At 37.4% G+C, this 23,709-nt stretch overlaps 3 protein-coding genes, 1 long non-coding RNA gene and 1 pseudogene across 4 annotated transcripts; all 5 read right to left on the minus strand.

The window, feature by feature from the left end:
• Nucleotides 1-801: 801 nt before the first annotated feature.
• On the minus strand, nt 802-1,976 carry LOC137743183 (UDP-glycosyltransferase 87A1 pseudogene; annotated as a pseudogene).
• Nucleotides 1,977-7,623: 5,647 nt separating this feature from the next.
• On the minus strand, nt 7,624-9,978 carry LOC137743505 (UDP-glycosyltransferase 87A1-like). Its single transcript, XM_088678898.1, has 2 exons — nt 9,376-9,978; nt 7,624-8,687 (listed from the first exon to the last, which is right to left on the minus strand). Exons 1-2 carry the CDS (start codon nt 9,872-9,874, stop codon nt 7,801-7,803), a joined length of 1,386 nt encoding a protein of 461 aa, XP_088535024.1. The 5' UTR covers nt 9,875-9,978; the 3' UTR covers nt 7,624-7,800.
• Nucleotides 9,979-10,644: 666 nt separating this feature from the next.
• Nucleotides 10,645-12,990, minus strand: LOC137743182 (UDP-glycosyltransferase 87A1-like). Its single transcript, XM_068483072.2, has 2 exons — nt 12,343-12,990; nt 10,645-11,759 (listed from the first exon to the last, which is right to left on the minus strand). The coding sequence occupies exons 1-2, from the start codon at nt 12,848-12,850 to the stop codon at nt 10,852-10,854; spliced, it is 1,416 nt and encodes a 471-aa protein (XP_068339173.2). The 5' UTR covers nt 12,851-12,990; the 3' UTR covers nt 10,645-10,851.
• Nucleotides 12,991-14,923: 1,933 nt separating this feature from the next.
• On the minus strand, nt 14,924-16,803 carry LOC148692701 (uncharacterized). Its single transcript, XR_015953709.1, has 2 exons — nt 15,245-16,803; nt 14,924-15,127 (listed from the first exon to the last, which is right to left on the minus strand). It is a non-coding gene; the product is annotated as an uncharacterized LOC148692701 (long non-coding RNA).
• Nucleotides 16,804-20,060: 3,257 nt separating this feature from the next.
• Nucleotides 20,061-22,702, minus strand: LOC137742436 (UDP-glycosyltransferase 87A1). The gene is made up of 2 exons (XM_068482302.2): nt 22,031-22,702; nt 20,061-21,068 (listed from the first exon to the last, which is right to left on the minus strand). Exons 1-2 carry the CDS (start codon nt 22,536-22,538, stop codon nt 20,161-20,163), a joined length of 1,416 nt encoding a protein of 471 aa, XP_068338403.2. The 5' UTR covers nt 22,539-22,702; the 3' UTR covers nt 20,061-20,160.
• Between the last annotated feature and the right edge of the window lie 1,007 nt (nt 22,703-23,709).

Consider the following 23,709-nt stretch of genomic DNA (forward strand, 5'->3'; position numbering starts at 1 on the left):
TTTTTGTATTCAATTTTATTGATTTGATTTGTGTTATTTTTCGATTTTGCAGATGGAGAAGGTGAGATTATAGGAGGAAGAGAAAAGTAAACAGTAGATGTGCATTTAATGGAAGAAAATTAAGTAATTGGTGTAAAAAGCTATGAAATTGAAGGGATTTAGAGAAAATTTGATGAGAATTGAAGAAAATGAGAAGAAGAAAATGTGGTTAGAAGGTGAGAAAGGGCCAAGAAAATGCAAGAGGAGAGAGAAGAATGGTCGTTAAATTTTCTAGAGAGATACCATGTTTAGTTTAAGAAATAATCGGAGCATGCCAACTTGTATTCAATTTCAGAAATAGTATCCTTGTTCAGCTTTAGAAATTAGTGTAGTATTCATGTTTAGTTTCTGAAATAATAAGTGTCTAATTTTTAGAAATATTGTTCAGTTTCAGAAATAATGTAGTACCGTTCAGTTTCAGAAATAATGTGTGTGATGGACGTGCGCTTCAGTATTTTTTCTATTTTATTATTATATTAAACTTTTGTTATTTTCCTTAAAATTTAAATCTTTTTCATTAAATAAAATTATAGGATGATTTTTTGTTAAAATAAACTTAGACAATACTCTTTTCATTAAAGCTCAATATATATGCAAATAGATTGGGAAGCTGCTTATGAAACTCCTTCAAAGACAAAAATACCCTCATTGCCTCCGTGAGCATTAAAAAAGCGTGTAAAAGTGATTCTCCTTTTGAAGTCTTTAATAATATGACCAATGACAAACATAATAATGGCAAAATCCTTTAGTGGTGAGATGATCTGAAGCAAATTCGACTATCAATAGACATTTACCCAAGAGATTTTTAAGCACATATAACACAACCAAACTGCAAAAAGAAAATAAACTCCTCACTCATATTGATACCTCTAGTTATAAGTTGAATATAACAATTGTCTCCTCATATTGATACCTCTCGTTATAAGTTGAATATAACAATTGTCTCGAAATGCAAGTAATCATGTCTAAGAGCTACCACATTCATCTGGCATATGTCCTTTTGAAATATCCTTAATAAAAGTATCAAGGTTTCTATCAGATGAGCCACCATTAGCAATTGCACCTCGGCAAACCTCTTGTTGTTTAGCTCTTTCCCTCAAATCTTTCCCCTCCTCGCTTTCCACATCCATAAACTTCTTCACAAGTTCTGCAATTTCCTCGCAACTCACAACAAGTTCGACCCCCTCCTTCTTTACCCGATATCCAATCCTCCAATCTTCCACAATCTGCTTACCGTTGGGAATTTGATCCCAAAATATAGCGAAAGTAAGAATTGGAAGACCAGCATAAACAGCTTCCAAGGTTGAATTCCAACCACAATGTGACCAAAACCCGCCAATCGAATTATGACACAAAACCCTCAATTGGTCGCACCAAAAGCACCACCAAACCCAGATCACCAACACAATCTCTGAACTCACAAGCATCTCCACAAGCCAACCCTCCACGAGCCACCCAAAAAACCCGAACACCAATACTTTTCACCCCAGCAATAATTTCATCCATTTGGGATTTCGAAACTGAGAGGAAACTTCCCATGGAGACGTACAAAACTGACTTTTTGGCTTGAGAATCTAGCCACTGCAGATATAACCGATGTCGTTTTGATTAGTGGGAAGACTTTTTGAAAGCTAAAAGTGAGGTATGGATGGGCCAATAGGGTAGATAGGGAAAGCAAACTTGGCTTTGACGGCTTCAAAGGCTTGCGGGTCAAGCTCGTAGACTGAAGTGAACAAAAGATAGTGTGCTTTCTCTACTGCTTGAGAAACTGCTCCAAGGACCTTGTCGAGGACTTTTTGATCGTCTGCAAAAAAAGCTGCGGGTAGATCTACAACGCATGTGGTGCTGACTCCAGGAATGTATTCTACTATCTCATCTCCACGCTCTGTAATTCTCACATAATATTTTTCGTCGTACAACATTATTATATTGTATATCAAATTATCAACCAAGAAAAAAAATGCTTTTTCTTTTACAAAACCATAAAATTTAAGCAACATTGCACCAAGAAGCCTCGGTCAGATCCTCAAAATTAAAGAGCATACGTAAAAGAAAAGTATCATGCCATATTACAGTTGAGAATTAATTACTAAATTAAATAATACAAATTATTCATAAGAATGTCTTAAGCTCGCAAATACATCAACTTCTCTATAAATTAGAGAAAGGCTGTATGCAATTTCTATAAATTAGAGAAAGGCTGTATGCAATTTATTCAAACTGATACAATTATTTCTGGTTACCTCACCATTTTATGTTGTGCACCTATTAGACATAAGTGTCGTAAGTATCTGAACAAAGTAAAATGAGTAAATTACACAAAACTACCTCAACTATGGGTCAAATCACAATTTTATACCTCATGTTTTAAAAATTACAATGTTATACTTCATCTTACAAATTTGTTATAATGTCAGACCTCCATCAGTTTGACTGTTAATTTTTCTATTAAATACTAACTTGGCTTGTGGCAAGCCCAAATGGAATAAAATATAGCTTATTATATTAACAGCACAAATTATTAAATAAACCCCACATACTTAATACACCCCACATTTGCTTTTTCACTTAAAAATTATCTTAATACACCCCCACATACTTCCCCATAATACCTCCACACCCCACATTCTCAATATACACCTTATATTTTCTACATGCACCCCACATTTCTCAAATCTTATAACACTCATTATTAATTTTCGAGGACTGAATCTAAACATTTGAACATTTAGTTTGCTGAATGATTTCAAATTATCTGAACGTTTAGTTTGCCGAATGATTTCAAAATGAATGATTTGAAAAATGTTTAGATTAGAGAAAAAAAGGTAAGAGTTTTATGGGACTGGTGCAATGGTAATGTTCTAGATGGTTTGTCTAGAAAGAAATACCAGGATGTTTAAGCATAAATTTGGAGACTGAATTAAAAAATAAAGTATAAGTATTGGGAATTGTTTTGGGTCTCAGTTTCTAATGACTTAAAGAATGCCCTTTCTTGTTGAATGTGAACATTTTCTTTGATTTCTCTTGGCTAGAGGGTTATGTGTCTTTTAACTACATTTTGCATTCTTTGACACTGTCTAACATTCAATTGAAATAGATTCCTATAGTTGCTACCCTTTTTCTCAAGGGTGGCCATAGAAAATGTTGCCCTTCTTAATCGCTAAACTTTTCTCTTTGGGATGACAAGGCGGGTTTTCCCAGACATATGTTGTCATTCATATATTGAAGAACTAGATCTCCATCTTTCTAATACAAATAACATAAAAGAACCAACAAATTTGATAGGGATTGGCACCACATGATTCCATTAGACTTTCAAAATTACCTTCTCTCAATACATGTGGAAGGTACATCGATTTCGTGTTCCATTCGTCAAAAATAATTTTTCTCAATCAACATGTCTGTAGTTTTATTGGTTAGGGTTTCGTTCAACAATGGAGGGGAAGGGGTTTTGATAGTTGAAAAAGAGAAATAATACAGTAAAAGTGATTTGGGGTGTATTTAGAAATTTTTTATTTTTTTTTAAACCTAATAAGGTCAAAATTGACATTGCATAGTGGGGTAAATAAGTTATTTAATATTATATTTTAATGTGGGGTGCATTCAACATTTTGTGAGGTGCTAACATAAAAAGCCTAAAATATTAATTAAATATTATTATTTAAACATTAATAATTTAAATATAAAATTATTTATATATTTTATAAGAAAATGTGGGATCCACCCACAACAAACCCAAACCTTCTTCCCAGTTCACCCTCAAACTCTTTCCTAGTTCATCCTGGCCAAGCCCTCTTGCGAGGAGTGGGAGGAGCACTCTTCCGCTTTCAAGCCCTTCTACGTCCTCAAGAAGCCTCACACCTCGACGATGCACCCAATCGAGTCATTCGCCTTCCCATCATCCTCCAAGCCCCAACAACTCTCCGACGATGACGAAAACTCTGTCTGCGTCGAGATTAAACCAAAACTGGAGGACAAGGACGATGACTCCGATTGCATCGTAATTAAGAAAGAATTGGAAGATGAAGATGCCGACGAGGTCTTGGAGACTAAGCCGGTCAATCGTGACCACCGGTTCGTAAGTTGATGTATGACATTGTAATGTTTAAAAGATGAGGTATGGTATTGTGATTCAACTCATAGTCGAGGTCGTTTTGTGTAATTTATCCAAGTATAATATATAGTCTTAGGCTAAAGAAGAATCTACTTTTTTATTTTAAAAGGGGATAACTGGTGGCGAACTATTGAAATATCCCACATCAACCGTATCTTTGAGAAAATAAGAGTTTAAATATCCTACTCCCACTCCAACTAATACCGAGGTCTTTTGTGATAAAACCTCACACCTGATGGATTGTGCAGGTAGTAATTACCAAGTTGGGGACATTATTGGTGTTGTTGAAAGTGGGCTTTCGACCCGTCTCTCTGATAATTCTACATGGTATCAGAGCCAAAAAACGGGCACGTACTGCCACATGATGGGTGGGTCTCCTTGGTCCAGCACGATGATGGTGGGTACCTTGGCCCCGCATGGAGGGTGAGTCCCCTTTGACACCACGTGATTGTTGATGTGTAGATCTCTCACGTGTGACCTACTAATTGGGTCTCACGTAATGGGGTGTGTTGAAATATCTCAAATCGACCGTATCTCTGAGAAAACAAGAGTTTAAACATTATTATATTGATCACGGGTGAAGTTAGTAAGTGGTAAAATTTGGATTTGGGGATGGGATCTTTTTTGTGAGGATTTTAAGAATCCTTACATCTTATTCATTTATCGTATATTGTGCGGTCAGAAATTATTATGAATTTTTTATTTAAAATTAAACACAAACAGTACCTAATTAAAAGCATGAAACTCTCAAAGGCCGAAAATGTCCTCATTGAAGATATGAAGCATATATATACACGGTGGTGTTGAAGATATGAAGTATAACTAGGCACCTATTTTTACTTTTTACACACAACTTATAAATTTTTGTCCTTTGATTTTCTTTAATACATTCAATATAACGATCGAAAATTGAGAATAGTGTTTGAAAAATTATATAGGCAAAAACTTGCTTCAACATAAAACCTGAGTGGACAAAAATCTTAGCGTAGGCAAATGATTAGCCAAACCCTTTTTTATTGATGAGCTACGAGGCAAAAACTTGCTTCAACTGTGTAGGCAAATTTGCCTACTCTCTCAAAGTAAGCAATATTTCCTCACATTCTATTTTACATTAAAATACTTTATGTGGTCCTTCAATTAGGTTGTGTTATTTGCAGTTTTGCCAAGTTTAAACAAAAAAAAAAATGAAAAAAAATATTATATGATATCTATTTGATTTGCCTAATTTATTGGAGTAGTGACCAAAGTTTTTCATAAAGCAAATGAATAGGCAACTTTATTTGCCTAAACCATTCGAGATGCCCTTAACTGTGTATGGCTGAGGGGAGATTTCATTCGAAATATTTCATGCTTTTCAGACTTGTCTAGGGACCCACAAGTTTTGACACAATGAGTCTATTGTTTTGTGACAAATTAGTATAGGAGGCGTTGTAATTTTCATAATGTTGTAGCTGTATAAGAGTTTACTATAGTTGTCTGTTTGAGCAAATTCACTCTAGATTATTTTCTTGGTCGCTAGAACATTATACTCAATTGACACCTCTCTATTTGTTTGAATTGATTAATAAAATAACAGATTATCACTCTTGTCAAAACAAAAAATAGCTTAAAAATACCTTAGCCACCAAAGAGAAAAACAGAATGTCGGGCCTGTCCTTGACCATAGAGGCATAGAGCACTTTCGCCCATTTTGCCAAGGCAATGGCAAGGGGAGGGCAATTGAAGTTAATATTTGCTCTAAATGATAATTGAAAATTGTTGTTGGCACTTCAACAATCTCATTTTACATTTCAAATTTTCTATAATTAGAATGAAAAATACACTTGTGAGACCGCAAAATGAGATTTTAGCATGCTATAATAATAGTTCCCCAATAATTTTGGGCAATTCAACTCGTTTTAGTCATTGTCATGGCGATTATTATTTACAAATGCATAATTAAATTATTCACAAAGAGATATTTTAGTTTTTTTTTTTTTTTTTTTTCACACACGATTGCGTGAAACTTTAATTTTTAGGTTATTATACAAAATGGTCCTTGAGATTTGCATGATCAATAGAAATGGTCCCTGAGATTGAAAATCAAGAGAAATGGTCCCTGAAATTGTCTGCCATCCATGATTTTGATCATTCCGTAAAAAAAGATTTTGGGCAATTTTCAAAGCTTTGTAATTCAATCGTTTCTTAACCAAATTCGACCCATAATATATCAAAATGAAGATAGGAAAGTGTAGAATAAGATTATACCTATTTGGAAGCCCAATGGTTGCCGGAGATGGCTGGAAAACAGCCTGAAGGGTGACTAGTCCGCTGGAAAACCGGAAAACTCACTGGAAACTGAGTAAACTTTAAACGTTCATAACTTCTTCAATACTCAACCAAATTGAGTGATTCAAAAACGAAAATAATACTTCTTGACGAGACAAAGAGAATGATATCTTTTTCGAAGACTAACTCGCCGTGGTTTGGTCTGACAACGGCTCAAAATTGGCTAACCATTTTCGAATTAGCCAATTTTGAGCCGTTTTCCGGCCAAACCACGGCGAGTTAGCAGTAAAGAAAGATACCATTCTCTTCATCTTGTCAAGAAGTATGGTTTTTGTTTTTGAATCACCCAATTTCATTGAGTATTGAAGAAGTTATGAACGTTTAAAGTTTACCCAGTTTCCGGCTAATTTTCCCACGGACCAGTCACCTTTCAGGCTATTTTCAGGCCATCTCCGGCAATCATTGGGCTTCCAAATAAGTATAATCTTGTTCTACACTTTCTTATCTTCATTTTGATATATTATGAGTCGAATTTGGTAAAGAATCGATTGAGTTAGGAAGCTTTGAAAATTGCCTAAAGAGTTTTAACGGAATGACCAAAATCATTGATGGTGGACAATCTCAGGACCATTTCTATTGATTTTCAATCTCAGTGACCATTTCTATTGATCATGCAAATCTCATGGACCATTTTGTATAATAACCCTTTTCCAAATTTAACTATGCAGCTGTTTGGCCAAGTTCAATTTGAACTCTCCTCCTTTTGGCAAAAGTTGATAGAAAAACAAGTTCTCCTCCTTTCGGCTTATGCGCGTGGGCTTTTGTCATCTAACAAAAAAATAAAAATAAATGCTTTACCCGGACGGAGCAGCTCGGACAAGACTTGCCTTGCACCAAATCGGGCAGAGTAGGGCTCACTGATTGCCAGGTAATTTAAGTACCCATGGAGCTCCTTTCTTCCATTTGGGCCAATTGAACTCCCATGTTCTTGGGTTTTTTCATCTCTTTTCTTCCAGGTTTCTTCCGTCTTAAATCTTCTTCTAGTTGTAATTGCTCTCTAAGTAGTAAATATAAATCATTTGAATGTTAGTAACATTAGTTGTACAAAATAAGGCGAGTAAAATCATGTAAGTAGATAATTTGAAAGTTAGTAATATTAGTTGTACAAAATGAGATGGGTAAAAATTATGTAAGAAGATAGATTTTGTTAAGATACTATTTTTTATTATTTGAATGGTGAACATATATCTTTGATTCCATCACGAGGATTGATGAAGAACAAAAATTAATACATAAAACTCAACCTGATTTGGTTTCAAACAAAACGATGGTCTTTCAATAGAATTACATTGTCACACCCAATAATACAAATTATGAACTCAATGATGATAGCCTTGGGAAATATCTTTGATAAAAGCTTCAAGGTTAGTGTCCGATGAGCCACCTTTAACAATTGCTTCTTGACAAGTCTTCTGAAGTTGTTTTGCTCTTTCCCTCATCTTTTTTCCCTCATTGCTTTCCAAATCCATAAATCTCCTCACAAGTTGTGCAATTTCCTCTCTAGTCACAAGATGTTCAGTCCCCTCATTCTTCTTCACTCTATATCCAATCTTCCAGTCGTCCACAATTTGCCTACTATTGGGGACTTGGTCCCAAAATATAGGGCAAGTAAGAACAGGAAGACCAGCATAAACAGCTTCTATAGTGGAACTCCACCCACAATGTGACCAGAACCCGCCAATCGAATCGTGACACAACACCCTCAATTGGTCACACCAAGGTACCACCAAACCCATACCACCAACACTTTCTTTCAACCTAGACGCATCTCCACGAGCCACCCACAAAGACCTAACACCACTGTTCCTCACCCCAAAAACAATTTCATCCATTTGGGTTTGTGATGCCGACAGGAAGCTTCCCATGGAGATGTACAAGACTGAGGCTTTAGGTTGAGAATCTAGCCAATGCAAATAACTGAGGCCATCGTGAGGAATGGAAGAGCTTTCTGAAAGTTGAAAGTATGGAATGGTTGGACCAATAGGATGGACAGGTATCGGAAGTTTGGCTTTTAAGTTATCGAACACTTGGGACTCAAGCTCATAGATTGAAGTGGATAAGATATATTGTGCTTTGTACATGCTTGAAATAGTTTCCATGGCTCTATGCAGGAGTTGGCGATCGTTTTCATAGAGAACTGTGGGAAGATCTGCTATTCGTGTGGTGGAAATTCCTGGAATGTAGTCTATTACCTCATCTCCACGCTCTATTGTACATTAGGCACAAAGAATCATTAAACCCAAAATAAATTTCCACACTGCATATATGTTCGTCTATAGCATGAATCTAATTCATTCATAATAGTTATGTGATAGACTGACATATAACCTTTTTTTCACGCATGACTCACTTTGTTGTTCATTTATTCCGACAAGTATCACACTATGCTTCTAATTTGTTTCTTATAACGGTAGGACACTATGACTTAAGGTGTGTTTGGGTGAGAAATTTTCAAATTTTAGGAGATTTAAGTATAGCAAAGAAGAAGGGAAATGTTATTAGCACTTTAAAAATCTCATTTGGCACTCCAAACTTTCTATAATTAGAAAGAAAAATACATTTGTAAGGAGTGTATTATAAGATTTTTGAAGTGTTAATAATAATTCCCAATAAAAAATACATCATAAAAAAAGATTAGACATGACTAATTAAAAATGAATTTACATGAACATTACAAAAGTGAGTAAAAGGGATTTGTACTTGACACCTGTCAAGTAATCACTTTCAAATTTATCTCACGTGTCTGTTTTCCGACAAATTATGTAGAAAGTTCGATGTTGGGGCAAGCATGAGTCATTTCAACCATTAATGCACGTGGGATCCAGAAGTTGACACCCACATGTAAATGTACGTTTCATAACAAGCAATATAGTCCTTGATGATAATTCACGCACCTAACACATCAACAGGGAAGTGGCCGTTTTGCTTGAGTAGCTCAAGGTGATGGAACACCGTAAACACCGACGCCGACATAGGCCAAAACGAAGCCACCGGAATGTTCCTTCCGTTCCCCACCCTCACAGCCCAATCTAGGAACGGGTCAGCAACTATGACAGTCACCGGTTGCTGGAGATCCCGTTCAAGCAGCAGCTGGTTGAATGGGCCCTCCAGCTCGGTGTTCACAGCTTCCACAAATCCTGGAAAGTTGGTTGCTCGAACGAGCTCCGAGGGTATCACGTTTGGTAGCGTGGAGAATCGGATGTTGTCCGGTTTAGGGTCGGAGCCGATGAATCCTTGCCACTCTTCGGTGACGACGAAGGTGATGAGAATGTCGGGTTTTTTTGAAGATAGTAATTTGCAGAAATTCATCATGGGATTGATATGGCCTCTGCCGGGATAGGGCAGAGCCATGACGTGGCAGACTGGCATTCGCTCAAGTTTCACTGTGCTCATTCTCTCTTGTGGAAAGATTGAAATATTGAAGTGTACTAGTGCTGGGGTTGGTGTTGCATATATATAGGAAGCCGGAAAGGATCCCCATTTCCTTATAAAAATAGGGATTAGTTATGGGATTCACACCACATTAAATTTTAACGATTCGAACTGTCTATTTTTTAAGTTGTACCTCATAGATCATCCTTGCAAAATATTAGCCAAATCGAAAATATTTAAGATATCTAATTAGGTTCAAAGAAATGAAAGAATACTTTGTTATATAAAAAATAATGAAATTTGATCTTGATAATTAAATAGGCAAATGGTTTCGGATTGAATTGAATTTTTGTAAGGATGATCTATGAATCGAGACTTACAAAATAGACGTTCGGATAGTTGAAATTCAATGTAGAGTGGGCCCCACAACTAATCCCTATTTTTTTTTTTAAATGGGAATCCCTTTGCTAGCTAATTGGAGCAATGACTTGTGAATTTTAGCTTAATTGGAACTTTAGTTTTAGAACTACGAATATGTAAGCATTGATCCCTAAACTTGTTATAATGTGAAACAGTTGTCCTTTTAGCTAAATCTGTTAACACTTATGTTAATATTTTACCACTTTAAACCCTTTATTTTGGTTTAAGTTCTAACGTAGCTAGCCAAAATAACCATTGCTCCATATTATAACAAGTTCAATAACTAACACACACAAATTTTAGTTCAGAGACCAAAGTTTTAATTGGACTACAGTTCAGAGAGCATGGAAGAAGCATCAAGAATAAATACAGAGACTGTAAAGTTGTTGGGATTTATGTCATGCGAAAGAGATGTGAACATATATTTGTCTCATACATATTTGTGGTGGGCAATGAAACCAAATTATGTACAACAACAATTTCCTTAATCCTTCTTCCTTTATTCTTTTTAATTCACGATGTGAATTTATTATCTCTTGCAACAAAGTAGAAAGTAAGGTCACTAGACTATATTGTCATTAACAATGCTTCTCACAGCTTGATAGGTCACTTATAAACGCTTTAATATTGAAATAAGACGAGCCACCCTTTCGAAGTGCTTGCCGACAAATGTCCTGAATCCTTCTTGCTTGCCTCCTTATGTCTTTCCCTTCCTCACTTTCCAAATCCATAAACCTTTTAACAATTCCTTTAATTTCCTCTCTAGTCACCAAAATTTCTTCTTCTCCCACACCCTTCTTCACCTTCCACCCTATCTTCCAATCCTCCACAATCATCTTACTATTGGGCACTTGGTCCCAATATATAGGAAAGGTTAACATCGGAAGACCAGCAAAAACAGCTTCGGAGGTCGAATTCCAACCACAATGAGACCAAAACCCACCAATACAAGAGTGACACAACACTCTCAATTGATCACACCAAGGCACCACAATCCCCATCTCACCACACTTCTCTTGCAAATCCAAAGCTTCCGCACGTGCCGCCCAAAAGAATCGGACCCCACTCTCTCTCAAGCCACGTGCGATTTCCTCCATTTGGGCTTTGGAAGCTGAATGCAAACTCCCTTGGGACATGTACAAAACCGACCCTCTTGGTTGCTTATCTAGCCAATCAAAACAATGGGACTCATTGGACTTAGGTTGGCACTCAATGGGCCTTGTTTGGGCCTCCACCTTGAAATGAGGTATTAAGGGCCCAATGTGGTAAACAGGAATCGACAGTTTCTCTCTCAACGCGTCGATAACTTGGGCTTCAAGCTCGTACACCGAAGGCAACAGAAGCCATCGTGCTTTGGGCAGACTTGAAATTGCCTCTAGTATTCGATCCAAGACGTTAATCCCTTTGCCGTAGAAACACGTGGGAAGGTCTGCCACACGTGTAGAAGGAAGTCCCGGGATGTAGTCTACGTGCTCTTCTCCTCTTTCTACAGAAAAATAAAATGAAAACTAATGAAAAACGCTTAAAAACTTTGAGTTTTAATGATAAGGACAAAATAAAGGGTAAAATAAATAATAACAGGATTAACTTTTTAATGTAAAAATATAGTTTTTCGTTAAAGTAAACAGTACAGTGAGCTTTTCGTTAAAACTTTCAAAAATAAAAGACCAACTGATATAAATAGGACATATGGTTTGCAACAAACGTTAAATTCAGTCATATTTGCAACCCGATTCGATTTGATTTTTTCAATGGATTATCCGAATTAAGAAAAAAAATCAGACCAAACGATCTGTTTTAGTCGATTTGTTTTTCCCTCCTTTCTCACCTCCCTTTTTTATCCCTACTTTTCTCATATGTTCAGCACAAAACGTGAAAATTAAAAATAAAAAATTAAATAGTTATCAAATGAAAATGCAAATTTGGTTAGTTTTGGTTTTAATTCACAACAAACATAAGCCACAATGCTTAAATTGAAATACAACATGAATGAATATGACATTTAGCAAGAACAAAAAGTGGAGATGAAAATTTAAAAACTTACTGAGTTAGTGCTGTTATTTACGTACCTGCCAAATTTACCGGGAAATGTCGATGTTGGACGAGGAGATCGAAGAAATGAAAGACGGAGTAGACTGAAGCGGACATGGTCCAAAGAGAAGCCACCGGAATATTCCTCAGATTACCTATCTCAACCGACCACACAATGTGCGTGTCCGCAATCAAGGCAGTAACCGGCGGCTCGAGCCGGTCGAGGAGGTCTTCGACCGGGGCTCTTATTTTTCTCAAGACAGTTTCGTAGAAACTGGGTGAGTCGGCGCCTCGGCCGATCTCGGAGGGGATGACGTTGGGAATGGTGGCAAAGACTACGTTGTCGGGTTTTGGATCCGACCCTATGAATCCGAGCCACTCCTCGGTGACTATTAAGGTTACAAGGAGGTTGATGTTGCTATCGGCGGCGTTGAGGGAAGCGAGGGAGTTGCAGAGGCACATCATTGGGTTGATGTGGCCGCGGCTGGGTATCGGCAGCGCGACCACATGGTGTGTAATGGTTTGAGAGGAATTTGGAAAGTCCATCGGATGGGAAGGTGGAGACTGGAGAGTCCGAAGCTCCGAAGCAGAAGATAAAAAGAAGAGCGCAGGAAGAAGACGACAAACACAAAGCGTCGCTTTCTAACCTAACATATTTTAATGCAAATCTTTCTCAGCACAATCACAGAGCATGAAACTGTTTCGAACTTTTTATTTTATTCCAACAAAAAAAGAACCATTTTTTTTTTTATCAAATTATTATTATGGAAAAGATATTGAGGTAGAATATATCAAACATCATAAGCTTTAGAACATCTTCAAGAAAAGTTTTAAATTTCTGTTAAACTAATAAGGGAATATTGTAGTCATTTAGTACTATGGTTTGATGATATTTTTCTTCAATTGGAAGTGAAAGGCCTTATGTTTTAATTTCGTGGATGACGACTTCGATACCAAATTAGATTACCTATTGTGTGGCTTAGCCGAATTCTCATTACTCTTAGTGTAAAAATATCGATGTACTCTAATAAAAAATAAAAGGAACATTGTAAAAACTATTTTAACTACTAAATTTAACTTTTTATTTCTAACAACACTCTTTATTCTAACAAATTTCAAATATTTTATTATTAATAACTCTAACTCAACCGCTCATACGAACATAAAAAGGTGGGGTCCAACTTAAGGAAATTAGCCACCTCTTTGGTTAATGTCAATCCTCCACGGGATAAAGATGAAATAAGAATGAAACAACGTAGGATAATGGTTCAGAGGTAGAATCGCAATTGAATTGCAATTCGCTTTATGGTTGCATGGATGCATCTGGACTACCAGGTTGGAAAATGGAATCTTTTGATTAGAAAGCATCACTTTGGCATCATCGCGTGCAGGAGCGGATGCATTGAGGGCCCCCCGCCCGGGGGGTGGTTTCTAACGACCACCCTAACTTCATTGAACGTTTATAGATATCTTGGGTGTTGACCTTTTGAACTTTGGTGAATATCCATGAATACTTTGGGTGCTGCCCTTTTGAAGATTAGAGTTGGCTTCATACATGCCCTTCAACTAACTTCAGGCCTACCAAGACTCGGTGAATGTTCATGGATACCTTGGATGTTGCCCCTGCATACATTAACAGGTGTGCAGTATGCCTTTCCAAATGACTTTAGGCCTACCATGACTTGATGAAATAGCGATATGCATGCTATTTCTGATAAAAAAAAATTTGCACGTGCTGACCCCCCTAATATTATTTCCTGGATCCGTCACTGATCGCGTGGTCTCTCATTTGGGATTATTTGACGTGGAAATATATGGCATTGTCAGGACCCATCCCCTATAATACAAGAGGGTTTACAATGTAGGAAGCCCCCTTCAACTCAATAAAGAATTTAAACGTTCTACATGAAATCATTCTCATAAGTCTAAGAAAAATACTAATATCCTAACCCCTTCCTCAACACTTCAGTTTGGTTGAACGTCACTAGGTTGACAACTAACACCGTACCATTGAACTAATCAGTCTAGGAGTACCTTCAATTCGGTTGAACAACACTATTTTTGGTTCAGTTGGTTATCTATGTCTTAGCAGGCGAAAGGTCCTTGATTCTTTTGCCTAAAGACGTTACTTCATTAGCTTTCCTAGAGAAGTGAGGTGTTCTAGCTATGACCTGTTACTTGCAAATATATTTCAGAGTTCGGCATTCAGACGGCTGAACAACTTTCACAATAAAGATACTGATTTCCTTTGATTATCTTTGCTCATATAACCTGATACTGATTTGGCACACTTATATTCTCATGCATATAGTTGAAGTTGCTGAACCTGGTGCAGAAGATCTTAAACTTTGCAGTGAATTAAGTAACATTGTCTTCAGGTTCTATAACCCTAGGCCAAAAGTATTCCTTCCTCGAACATAGTCCTTAAATGCAGAAGTCAGCAGCGTGTTCAACACCACCACCATAACCACTCACTAGCCCGATCAACCTCGGCCACGAGTTGGCACGCCGACATTCACAAGAAAGATGTAGTTAGCTTAATAGTTGCTCGCCATACACACCGCGTAGGTTGTAATTTTTAGGGGTCAACCATTTGGCATGCCTGGTTGGATTTACTACTAAAACTACAAAGTTCATATGATATATCGAGATTTCCATTTGGCTCAATTAAGCCAATTGGACGAGATCCAAGATCAACTTGAGAAATGCATTCAAAAGTGTGAGGAGAATAAAAAAGCATAGTAAGTGCAAAAAAATCTTGATGCCCATGAAGAAATGTGAAAATCCTTCGCTCATATGTTGAAAATGAAAGCTCCAAGTATCCTACAAGAATAATGGGTAAAAGAGAATATAAACATGACATTTTTAACGTCCAATGTCATATTATCCTCATTGAATTATTGAAATTTAAAGTTTATTCATTTGAATTTAAAATATTACCGCAATTCCTTTTTCCTTTATTCGTTTGAGTTGTTTGAGGAGCTTCAATTTCAAGAACACTTGGTGAGATGGTTGAACTTGTAGATATAGTATTTTCTTCTCTTCTTTTATATTCTACAACAAAGAACAAAAGAAGCATGCTAATTGTAAATGAATAGAAGAAGACAACAATTAATATAAAGTTATAAACCAAACTATACAAAACAAAATAATTACCTTATTCACACTCAATAAAATTCAAGCTCCGCGGGACATACTTCATACTTAATGTTGCTAATTTGTTCACTTCTTAACTAGTTTTGGAGGCATATCAATGACTTCACTATTTGAGGAAGGAGAGATGATCTAAATGGGTCAATTACTCTTTTTCCTACACTAAATGCACTTTCACTAGCAACTGTTGACACTTAAATTGGCAACAAATCTTTCACTATTAAAGCAAGTGTGGGATATGTGCTCATCCCTTTCAACTTCCACCATTTCAAAACGTCAAATGATGGACCATGTGGTACTTTCTCTAGAGTATCAAGGAGATACCTATCCACCTCATGTGCAAGCGCAATATCCTCTGTGTCTTCTAGTTCTTTCTCCCAATCATCCATCATTTGACTAAATATCATTGGATTTTCTATTGGTACACTAAAAGATGATTGTTTTACCCTTGAACAAGTAGTGTTAACAACTAAATCTTCTTTACCCTTTTGTTGTGTTTGTGAACCGAAAGCTTGTTGAGCATATTCATCACACATCGCCTTCAACAATGTCTTCACTTCATTACTTTTCTGTTGAATCTCTTCTTCACGAAGCTGTAATTGCTTGCTACACAAGTGCATGTAGTGCATCAATTTGAACCTTGGGTCTAAGACAAGGGTAACTACAAATATCTGATTAAGGGACTCAATTGAACCAAAATACTTTCGGTATTTGGCTCTCATGCTCACTGCCATATCACGTAGCACCAATTCCACAGTTCATCCAATTTGCATATATTCAGGCAAAAAAAGCTTTTCAATCTCGTTCTCCATAGCAATGACATCATGAACAACTGTATTAGATGTGGGATATTTACTTACACTAACTTTCAAAGTTACAAGATAGAAGACCTTAAAAAATTCCACAAAGACTTCTGCACCATCCCAATTTTCCTCCTTAGGTGGTCCAACCTTCCTTTTACTCGCCACTTCTTCTCCTTCATCATTAAGTACCTTTTCCCTGAAATAGGTCAAGTATATATTAGCTTCATCATCTTTGGACATCCTTTCAAATGCCTTTTTAAACTTCATGCAAGATTCTAACATCATGTATGTACTATTCCACCTAGTAGGCACATCCATAACAACTAAACCCCTACTATCCAACTTTTCATTCTCCACACATTTCTTGAAATAACTAAACCTTCGGGGACTTGATTTCACAAACCACACAGCATTTCTAAGAGCGTCCACATTTGTATCTAATCTTTTCAACCCATCTTTCACTACCAAGTTGATAATATGAGCTAAGCACCTCACATGCATAAACTTGCCATTCATAATGATTTTACTATTAGGCCATTTCTGCCATTTCTGCATTTTACGAACAACATACTCAATTGCCACCTTCTTAGCTGATGCATTGTCAACTGAGATACACATCACATTTTCAATCTCCCACTCAACCAAACATTGCTCAATCAACTTCCTTATTTCTTTGCCTTCATGGCTTGAAATCAAACAAAAGTTTAGAATCATTTTGTGCATATTTCATTCATCATCCACAAAATGAGCGATTAACACCATGTAGTTCAAATTTTGCACACTTGTCCATGTATCAGTAGGCAAGCTAACTTTATGCTTGTGTATCTCTTTTTTTAACTAATCTTTTATGGCATCATACATATTGAATAACTCCCTCACAATAGTTTTCCGAAATGGAACATGCAATCTAGGATGGACTTTGCACATCATCCGCCTAAATCCATCACTCTCCACAACTCTAAAAGGTACCTCGTCGATCACAATATACTCAACAATACCTTCCACACTTTCTTCTTGGCTCCGCCTTTTAGCAACAAGCATATTTTTAATGTCCCCAGAAGGTCCATAACTGCCTATAACCGTTTGTAACTCATCAGTTGGTTTATAACTCTTGCAATGTTTATTGATATGTTTAATGTAAGTACTAGTTTCACCCCACTAGTATTACATGCAAAAAGGGTGTTACAATGGTTACTCTTAACCTTCAATGTTTGTACCTCCACCATTTATTTCTTTCCATCATTTTGTACTTCTTGTAGTTCCGAGACAATACACTTAGTGACATGCTCCCAAACCCAAGATCTCTTAGAAGAAGATTTCTCTAGTGAAGCTAATATAGTTTGTAACAACCCGTCCAGATCGTTTTGACAGATTTTGATTTGGGAGGCCATTTCTGAAATTTCACCAAAAATGGGATATTTTTATTTTGGGTTGTTGCTTTTTGGGATTGGTTGGTGAGCCAAGTGGGCCCCACCCTGGAGCTTTTGTCCCCCGACCTCTCTCATCTCATCTCTTTCCCTGAGTTCTCTCCCTCATAGTTCTTTCTCTCTCTCAGCTCAGTACCCCCTCTCTCGCATATCTATATATCTCTCTCCTTCTCCAAGGATACACTTACCACCTCCCCCACATACTTCATACTCTCTCCCACCTCTCTTTTGCGAAACACGAAGCACACCCATTTCCTCTGTGGGTTCGACGACTTCAAGTCGACTTTCCGACCACTTCTCTGCCAATGACAAGAGACCCTAAAGGTATGGATCCCTTCATCTCGTCTTACTCTTCATTTTCGTACCTAGATCGTAGGCTAGGGTGTTGGTTTTCTGTCAACCGGAGCTAGGGAAGCTTTGGTCTTCTTCCTCAGCAAGAAACGGGCCGGCTCGCCCAAACCCAAAGAAACCAGGCCATTTGGGTTAAACAAAACTAGGGTCTTCAGCCCGTTGAATTAAAAGCCCAACCCTAAAGCCCTTAACTGAAAACCCTTTTGAGTATTCAAGGCTCGATATTCTCCTATGACGAATTTTTTGGAGGCTCGGGTTAACGCCAACTACTCCTATATGTGGAAAAGCATTGCAGCCTCACGGAGGGTGATTCAGAAATGAGCACGGTGGCAGGTGGGTAATGGGAGAAGCACATGCATTTGGCAAGATAGTTGGGTGCCGAGAGACCATTACTTTCAGATTTTGTCCCCTTCTCCGGCGCATTGGAGCATTGAAGCTACGGTGGCTGACCTATTTTGGAATGGCTCAAATCTCTGGGATATTCAGTTATTGGATGAGCTATTTTCTTCGGAGGAAGTGGAGTTAATTCGTAGCAATCCTTTTAGATTGAGCAATGTGGAGGATCATCGAACATGGCACCATGAACGGAATGGCAAGTTCATGGTGAGGAGTGCTTACCATGTAGCATAGGCCCTTAATGTTTCTAAAGGGGGAAATGCAGCAACATCGGCTTCATCTTTTGGTAGTGTGGGAGAGAAGTTTTGGAAGAAGTTATGGGATACATATGTTTCGGGGAAGGTTAAGATCTGTGTTTGGCATACGTGTTTAGACGCATTACCTACACGCTCGAATCTTTGCAAACGGTGAGTAATGAGTGAAGATTTGTGTGTAGTTTGTGGTGGGCAAGTCGAGTTTGTCGAGCATGCCTTACGAGATTGTACTTTAGTGAAGGTGGTGTGGTTTTGAAGTTTAGGAATAAACGTGGAGATAGATCACGGGTTGTCTCTAGTGCACTGGATCTCTCGGTTATCTCTGCAACTTCAGTCATCTGGTTTTGAATTTTGTTTGATGTTGATTTGGGCTCTCTGGAAGAAAAGGAATGACATGATTTAGAACCATAAGTCGCTCCCACCGTAGGAGGTTGTGATGAGAGATGAAGGCTGGTTGATTGAATTTCATAAGTGGCATAAGAAAGTTGCTAAGAAGGCTAGCCGAGAGGCGCAGCAGTGGCAGAAACTTGAAGTTGGGTGGGACAAGTGCAATTTTGATGGGGCATGGAGTCAAAATGGGAGTCGAGGGGGATTTGGGGTGGTAATTTGTAGTCATTTGGGGGAGTTTTTGATTGCTTCTACAAGTCCGATTGAGATGACTCAATCTGCATTTCATGCGTAGTTGATAGCTCTTCAAAGTGCAGTTTTATTGGTTAAAAATAATTGTCCTCTCGATTGGAAGGTTATTTTTTAAGGAAACTCTCGCTTGGTACTCACGGCAATGAATGATCAAGGGGAAGATTGCTCATCCTTAGGGTCTGTAATAAACGATGTTAGATTCTTCCTCAAAGGGATGGATCACTTAAGGTTTACCTATGTGCAATGGGAGGGTCATTTTGCAGCTTATCACCTTGCTCGTATGGGTATTGGGAGTTCTCAAGAGTTTATGTGATTTGAGGAGCCTTCGGATTTACTCCAAGATGTTTTAGTTGAGGAGGGAAGGTAATTTCTTTATTGTTTAGCTGAGGGTAGGTTACATTGTTGTGCAGGACACTCTTTTTCTCTTTGACCGAGTTGAAATCCCCGGCAAGGTTTTTATTGAGGCCCAGTATGCACACAATCCTCAGGTTGTACGTATTCTTTGCCGTTTAATGAATATCATACCGTTTCTATTAAAAAAAAAAAAAAAAAAAAAAAACCCTTATTGTAACTTATAATTGTAATATTCTCTGCACATCAATACAAAAAGTCATAATTCACGTTTTGAGACAACACCCAAGTGAGTACTAAGTTCATCTCCTAGATTCTTCTATTTGTCTCATACATATATATTTGTGATGGGCAATGAAACCAAATTAATATACAACAACAATTTCCTTAATGCTTCTTCCTTTATTCTTTTTAATTCAAGATGCTAACTTATTATCTCTAACAATAAAGTAGAAAGTAAATGTCACTAGACTATATTGTCATTAACAATGCTTCTCACATCTTGATAGGTCACTTATAAATGATTCAATGTTGAAATAAGACGAGCCACCCTTTCGAACTGCTTGCCGACAAATGTCCCGAATCTCTCTTGCTTGCCTCCTAAGGTTTTTCCCTTCCTCACTTTCCAAATCCATAAACCTTTTAACAATCCCTTTAATTTCCTCTCTAGTCACCAAAATTTCTTCTTGTCCCGTACCCTTCTTCACCTTCCACCCTATCTTCCAATCATCCACAATCATCTTACTATTGGGCACTTGGTCCCAATATATAGGAAAAGTCAACATTGGAAGGCCAGCAAAAACAGCTTCCGAGGTCGAATTCCAACCACAATGAGACCAAAATCCACCAATACAAGAGTGACACAATACTCTCAATTGGTCACACCAAGGCACCACAATCCCCATCTCACCACACTTCTCTTGCAACTCCAAAGCTTCCTCACGTGCCACCCAAAAGAACCGGGCCCCACTCTCTCTCAAGCCACATGCGATTTCCTCCATTTGGGCTTTGGAAGCTGAATGCAAACTCCCTTGTGACACGTACAAAACCGACCCTTTTGGTTGTTTGTCTAGCCAATCAAAATATTGGGACTCGTTGGGCTTAAGTTGAGCCTCAATGGGCCTTGACTGGGCCTCCACCTTGAAATGAGGTATTGTGGGCCCAATGGGGTAAACAGGAATCAGAATTTTCTCCCTCAACGCGTCAATAACTCGGGCTTCAAGCTCGTACACCGAAGGCAACAGAAGCCATCGTGCTTTGGGCAGGCTTGAAATTGCTTCTAGTGCTCGATCCAAGACGTTAAGCCCTTTGGCGTAGAAACACGTGGGAAGGTCTGCCACACGTGTAGAAGGAAGTCCCGGGATGTAGTCAACGTGCTCTTCTCCTCTTTCTACATAAAAAAATAAAAGACAAAATGTTACATGGTAATGGTAGTGTTATCCACCCGTTTATTTTACTTTTCATACACCATTTTCAATTTTAGACTGTTGAATCGAATAAATTAAAAACGATTAATGACAAAAAGTTAACAAAGGTGTATGGGAGAATTCAATGGTGGAGGTAGAAATTTTTTACCGAATGGGCTAGCTTAAAGATTTAAATCTTTATAAACAAAGAAACTTGAGAGTCTGAGACTGTATTATTTACAGTATCAGTTAGCTTAAGAAAATTTTCACAAGTTGAGCCAAGTATTTTCGTTATTCAAACAAATTCAAACTTATACATGTACAAAAAAACGATGAGAAAAAAATGTGAGAAAAAAAGATGATTTGCAAATTGTATTATATAATTAAACCGAAAGAATTCAGAGACTAAATATATGATGAGCTACATTTAGTAAAGATTACATATAAAATTTTATTTTCATCGAAAGCTACCTAAACTACACTCCAGGATAGCTTTTAATGTGGCTTCACCGGTGGAGAGATTAAAATAAGTGCGTGGATATCATTATCAATAATACAAATAAGACACACAGTGTGTAACAAACGTCAAATCCAGTCGTGCTTTCAACCCGATTCGATTTGATTTTTTCAATAGATTATCTCAATTATTAAGAAAAAACAAATCGTTTTCACTCCTCTGTCTCCTCTCATCTTTATCCCTCATTTTCCTCATATACGGTTCCTCATATGTCAAGCACAAATCGTGAAAATTAAAAACTCAAAACTAAATAGTTATGAAACAAACCTAAAAAAGCAGATTTAGTTAAGCCACAATGCTCAAATTGAAATAAAACATGACTGAATTTGACATTCGGCAACAAACAAAAACATACGTGTTTGATATTATTACTAAACGTGGAGGTTAAAATTAAAAACACGAACTGAGTTTGGGCTGTTATTTACGTACCTGCCAAATTTACCGGGAAATGTCGATGTTGGACGAGGAGATCGAAGAAATGAAAGACGGAGTAGACTGAAGCGGACATGGTCCAAAGAGAAGCCACCGGAATATTCCTCAGGTTCCCTATCTCAACCGACCACACCAAGTACGTGTCCGCAATCAAGGCAGCAACCGGCGGCTCGAGCCTGTCGAGGAGGTCTTCGACCGGGGCTCTAATTTTTCTCAAGACGGTTTCGTAGAAACCGGGGGAGTCGGCGCCTCGGCCGATCTCGGAGGGGATGACGTTGGGAATGGTGGCGAAGACTACGTTGTCAGGTTTCGGATCCGATCCGATGAATCCCAGCCACTCCTCGGTGACTATGAAGGTTACAAGGAAGTTGATGTTGCTATCGGCAGCGTTGAGGGAAGCGAGGGAGTTGCAGAGGCACATCATTGGGTTGATGTGGCCGCGGCCGGGTATCGGCAGCGCGGCCACATGGCGTGTGATGGTTGGAGAGGAATTCGGGAAGTCCATCGGATAGGAAGGTGGAGAGTCCGTAGGTCCGAGACGGAAGATAAGAAGAAGAACGCGGAAAGAAGACGACAAACACAGGGCAATGGTTTCCAACCCAACATATATTTTAGTGCAAATATTTCTCAGCACAGTCACAAAAGCATCAAAGTTTTTCGAACTTTTTTATTTTATTCCAACAAGAAGAAAACCTTTTATTTTATAGTTATTAATGCAGTGAGGTTAAATTTTGTAAACTAAATATAACATGAAAGTTGACGATTGAATTATTATTTAATATTGATTAACTTGCTTATTTTTTTATTGGTGATATATCATTTAATTTACAAATTTAGTCTTTCCAGCATTACCCTTATCAAATTATTAGTTGTTTTACAACATCATCAAGAAGGGTGCTAGGGAGACTAAATTTTACAAATTAAATGACCTGGTAGTTAATGATTAGATTATTACTGAAGTGTTGATTAACGTACTTATTTATTATTGATGACACATCATTTAGTTTAAAATTTTTGATCCTATTTTATTTGGCAATTAGTTAATTAATTAAGAGTAAAGCTCCTGAGTAAACACATTGAAAAATTTTCACTCTAAACCTTCACATAGCTACTTTTTGTTATTTGTTAAGTGACATGTTTCATTATTTGGTGAATTGAGCTAAATAGCGGTGACATTATTTTGTTGTTGGTTTGTTAAGAGAGGGGTGATGCTACCACATCCAAACTATATTTTTAATAGGAGTATCGTTCGTAATACATGTGAGTCTTGTTTTATTAGAGATATGTATGGTATAAATGTGATTTATAAAACATGGTCTCTCTAGTATTTTTTTGAAGAGATTTGTTAACATTTGTACAAGTTTAACCAAGAAACACAATAATATAAGTAGACAAACATGTTGGTGTGAGTCAACAATAATACAATAGGAATGTAATTGTGTTTCTTAATTTGGGTATAACTCTCATTTTATGTTTTTAATATTCTTTGTAGTACAAAGATTGAGTGTATGTGTGTATGAATTGTTATTGGCATTCCAAATTTCTCATTTTACACTCCAAACTTTCTATATTTAGAAAGAAAAATACATTTGTGAGAAGTGTATAATGAGATTTTTTTAGTGTCAATAATACTTTCCATATATATATATATATATGTTGCCTCCTATGAGAGAAGA

The sequence above is a fragment of the Pyrus communis genome, chromosome 11 (genome assembly GCF_041283825.1).
Source record: "Pyrus communis isolate YQ-2024b chromosome 11, ASM4128382v1, whole genome shotgun sequence".
Taxonomy (NCBI): domain Eukaryota; kingdom Viridiplantae; phylum Streptophyta; class Magnoliopsida; order Rosales; family Rosaceae; genus Pyrus; species Pyrus communis.

Excerpts from the sequence above, each read along its gene's own strand:
- LOC137743505 (XM_088678898.1), bottom strand. The coding sequence starts at position 9,874 with ATGAGCACAGTGAAACTTGAGCGAATGCCAGTCTGCCACGTCATGGCT. Across the intron at positions 8,688-9,375 it reads CTTCCCTGTTGATGTGTTAG|AGCGTGGAGATGAGGTAATA; the intron begins GTGCGTGAATTA and ends AATGTACAATAG.
- LOC137743182 (XM_068483072.2), bottom strand. The coding sequence starts at position 12,850 with ATGGACTTTCCAAATTCCTCTCAAACCATTACACACCATGTGGTCGCG. Across the intron at positions 11,760-12,342 it reads TTTCCCGGTAAATTTGGCAG|AAAGAGGAGAAGAGCACGTA; the intron begins GTACGTAAATAA and ends ATTTTTCTGTAG.
- LOC137742436 (XM_068482302.2), bottom strand. The coding sequence starts at position 22,538 with ATGGACTTCCCGAATTCCTCTCCAACCATCACACGCCATGTGGCCGCG. Across the intron at positions 21,069-22,030 it reads TTTCCCGGTAAATTTGGCAG|AAAGAGGAGAAGAGCACGTT; the intron begins GTACGTAAATAA and ends TTTTTTATGTAG.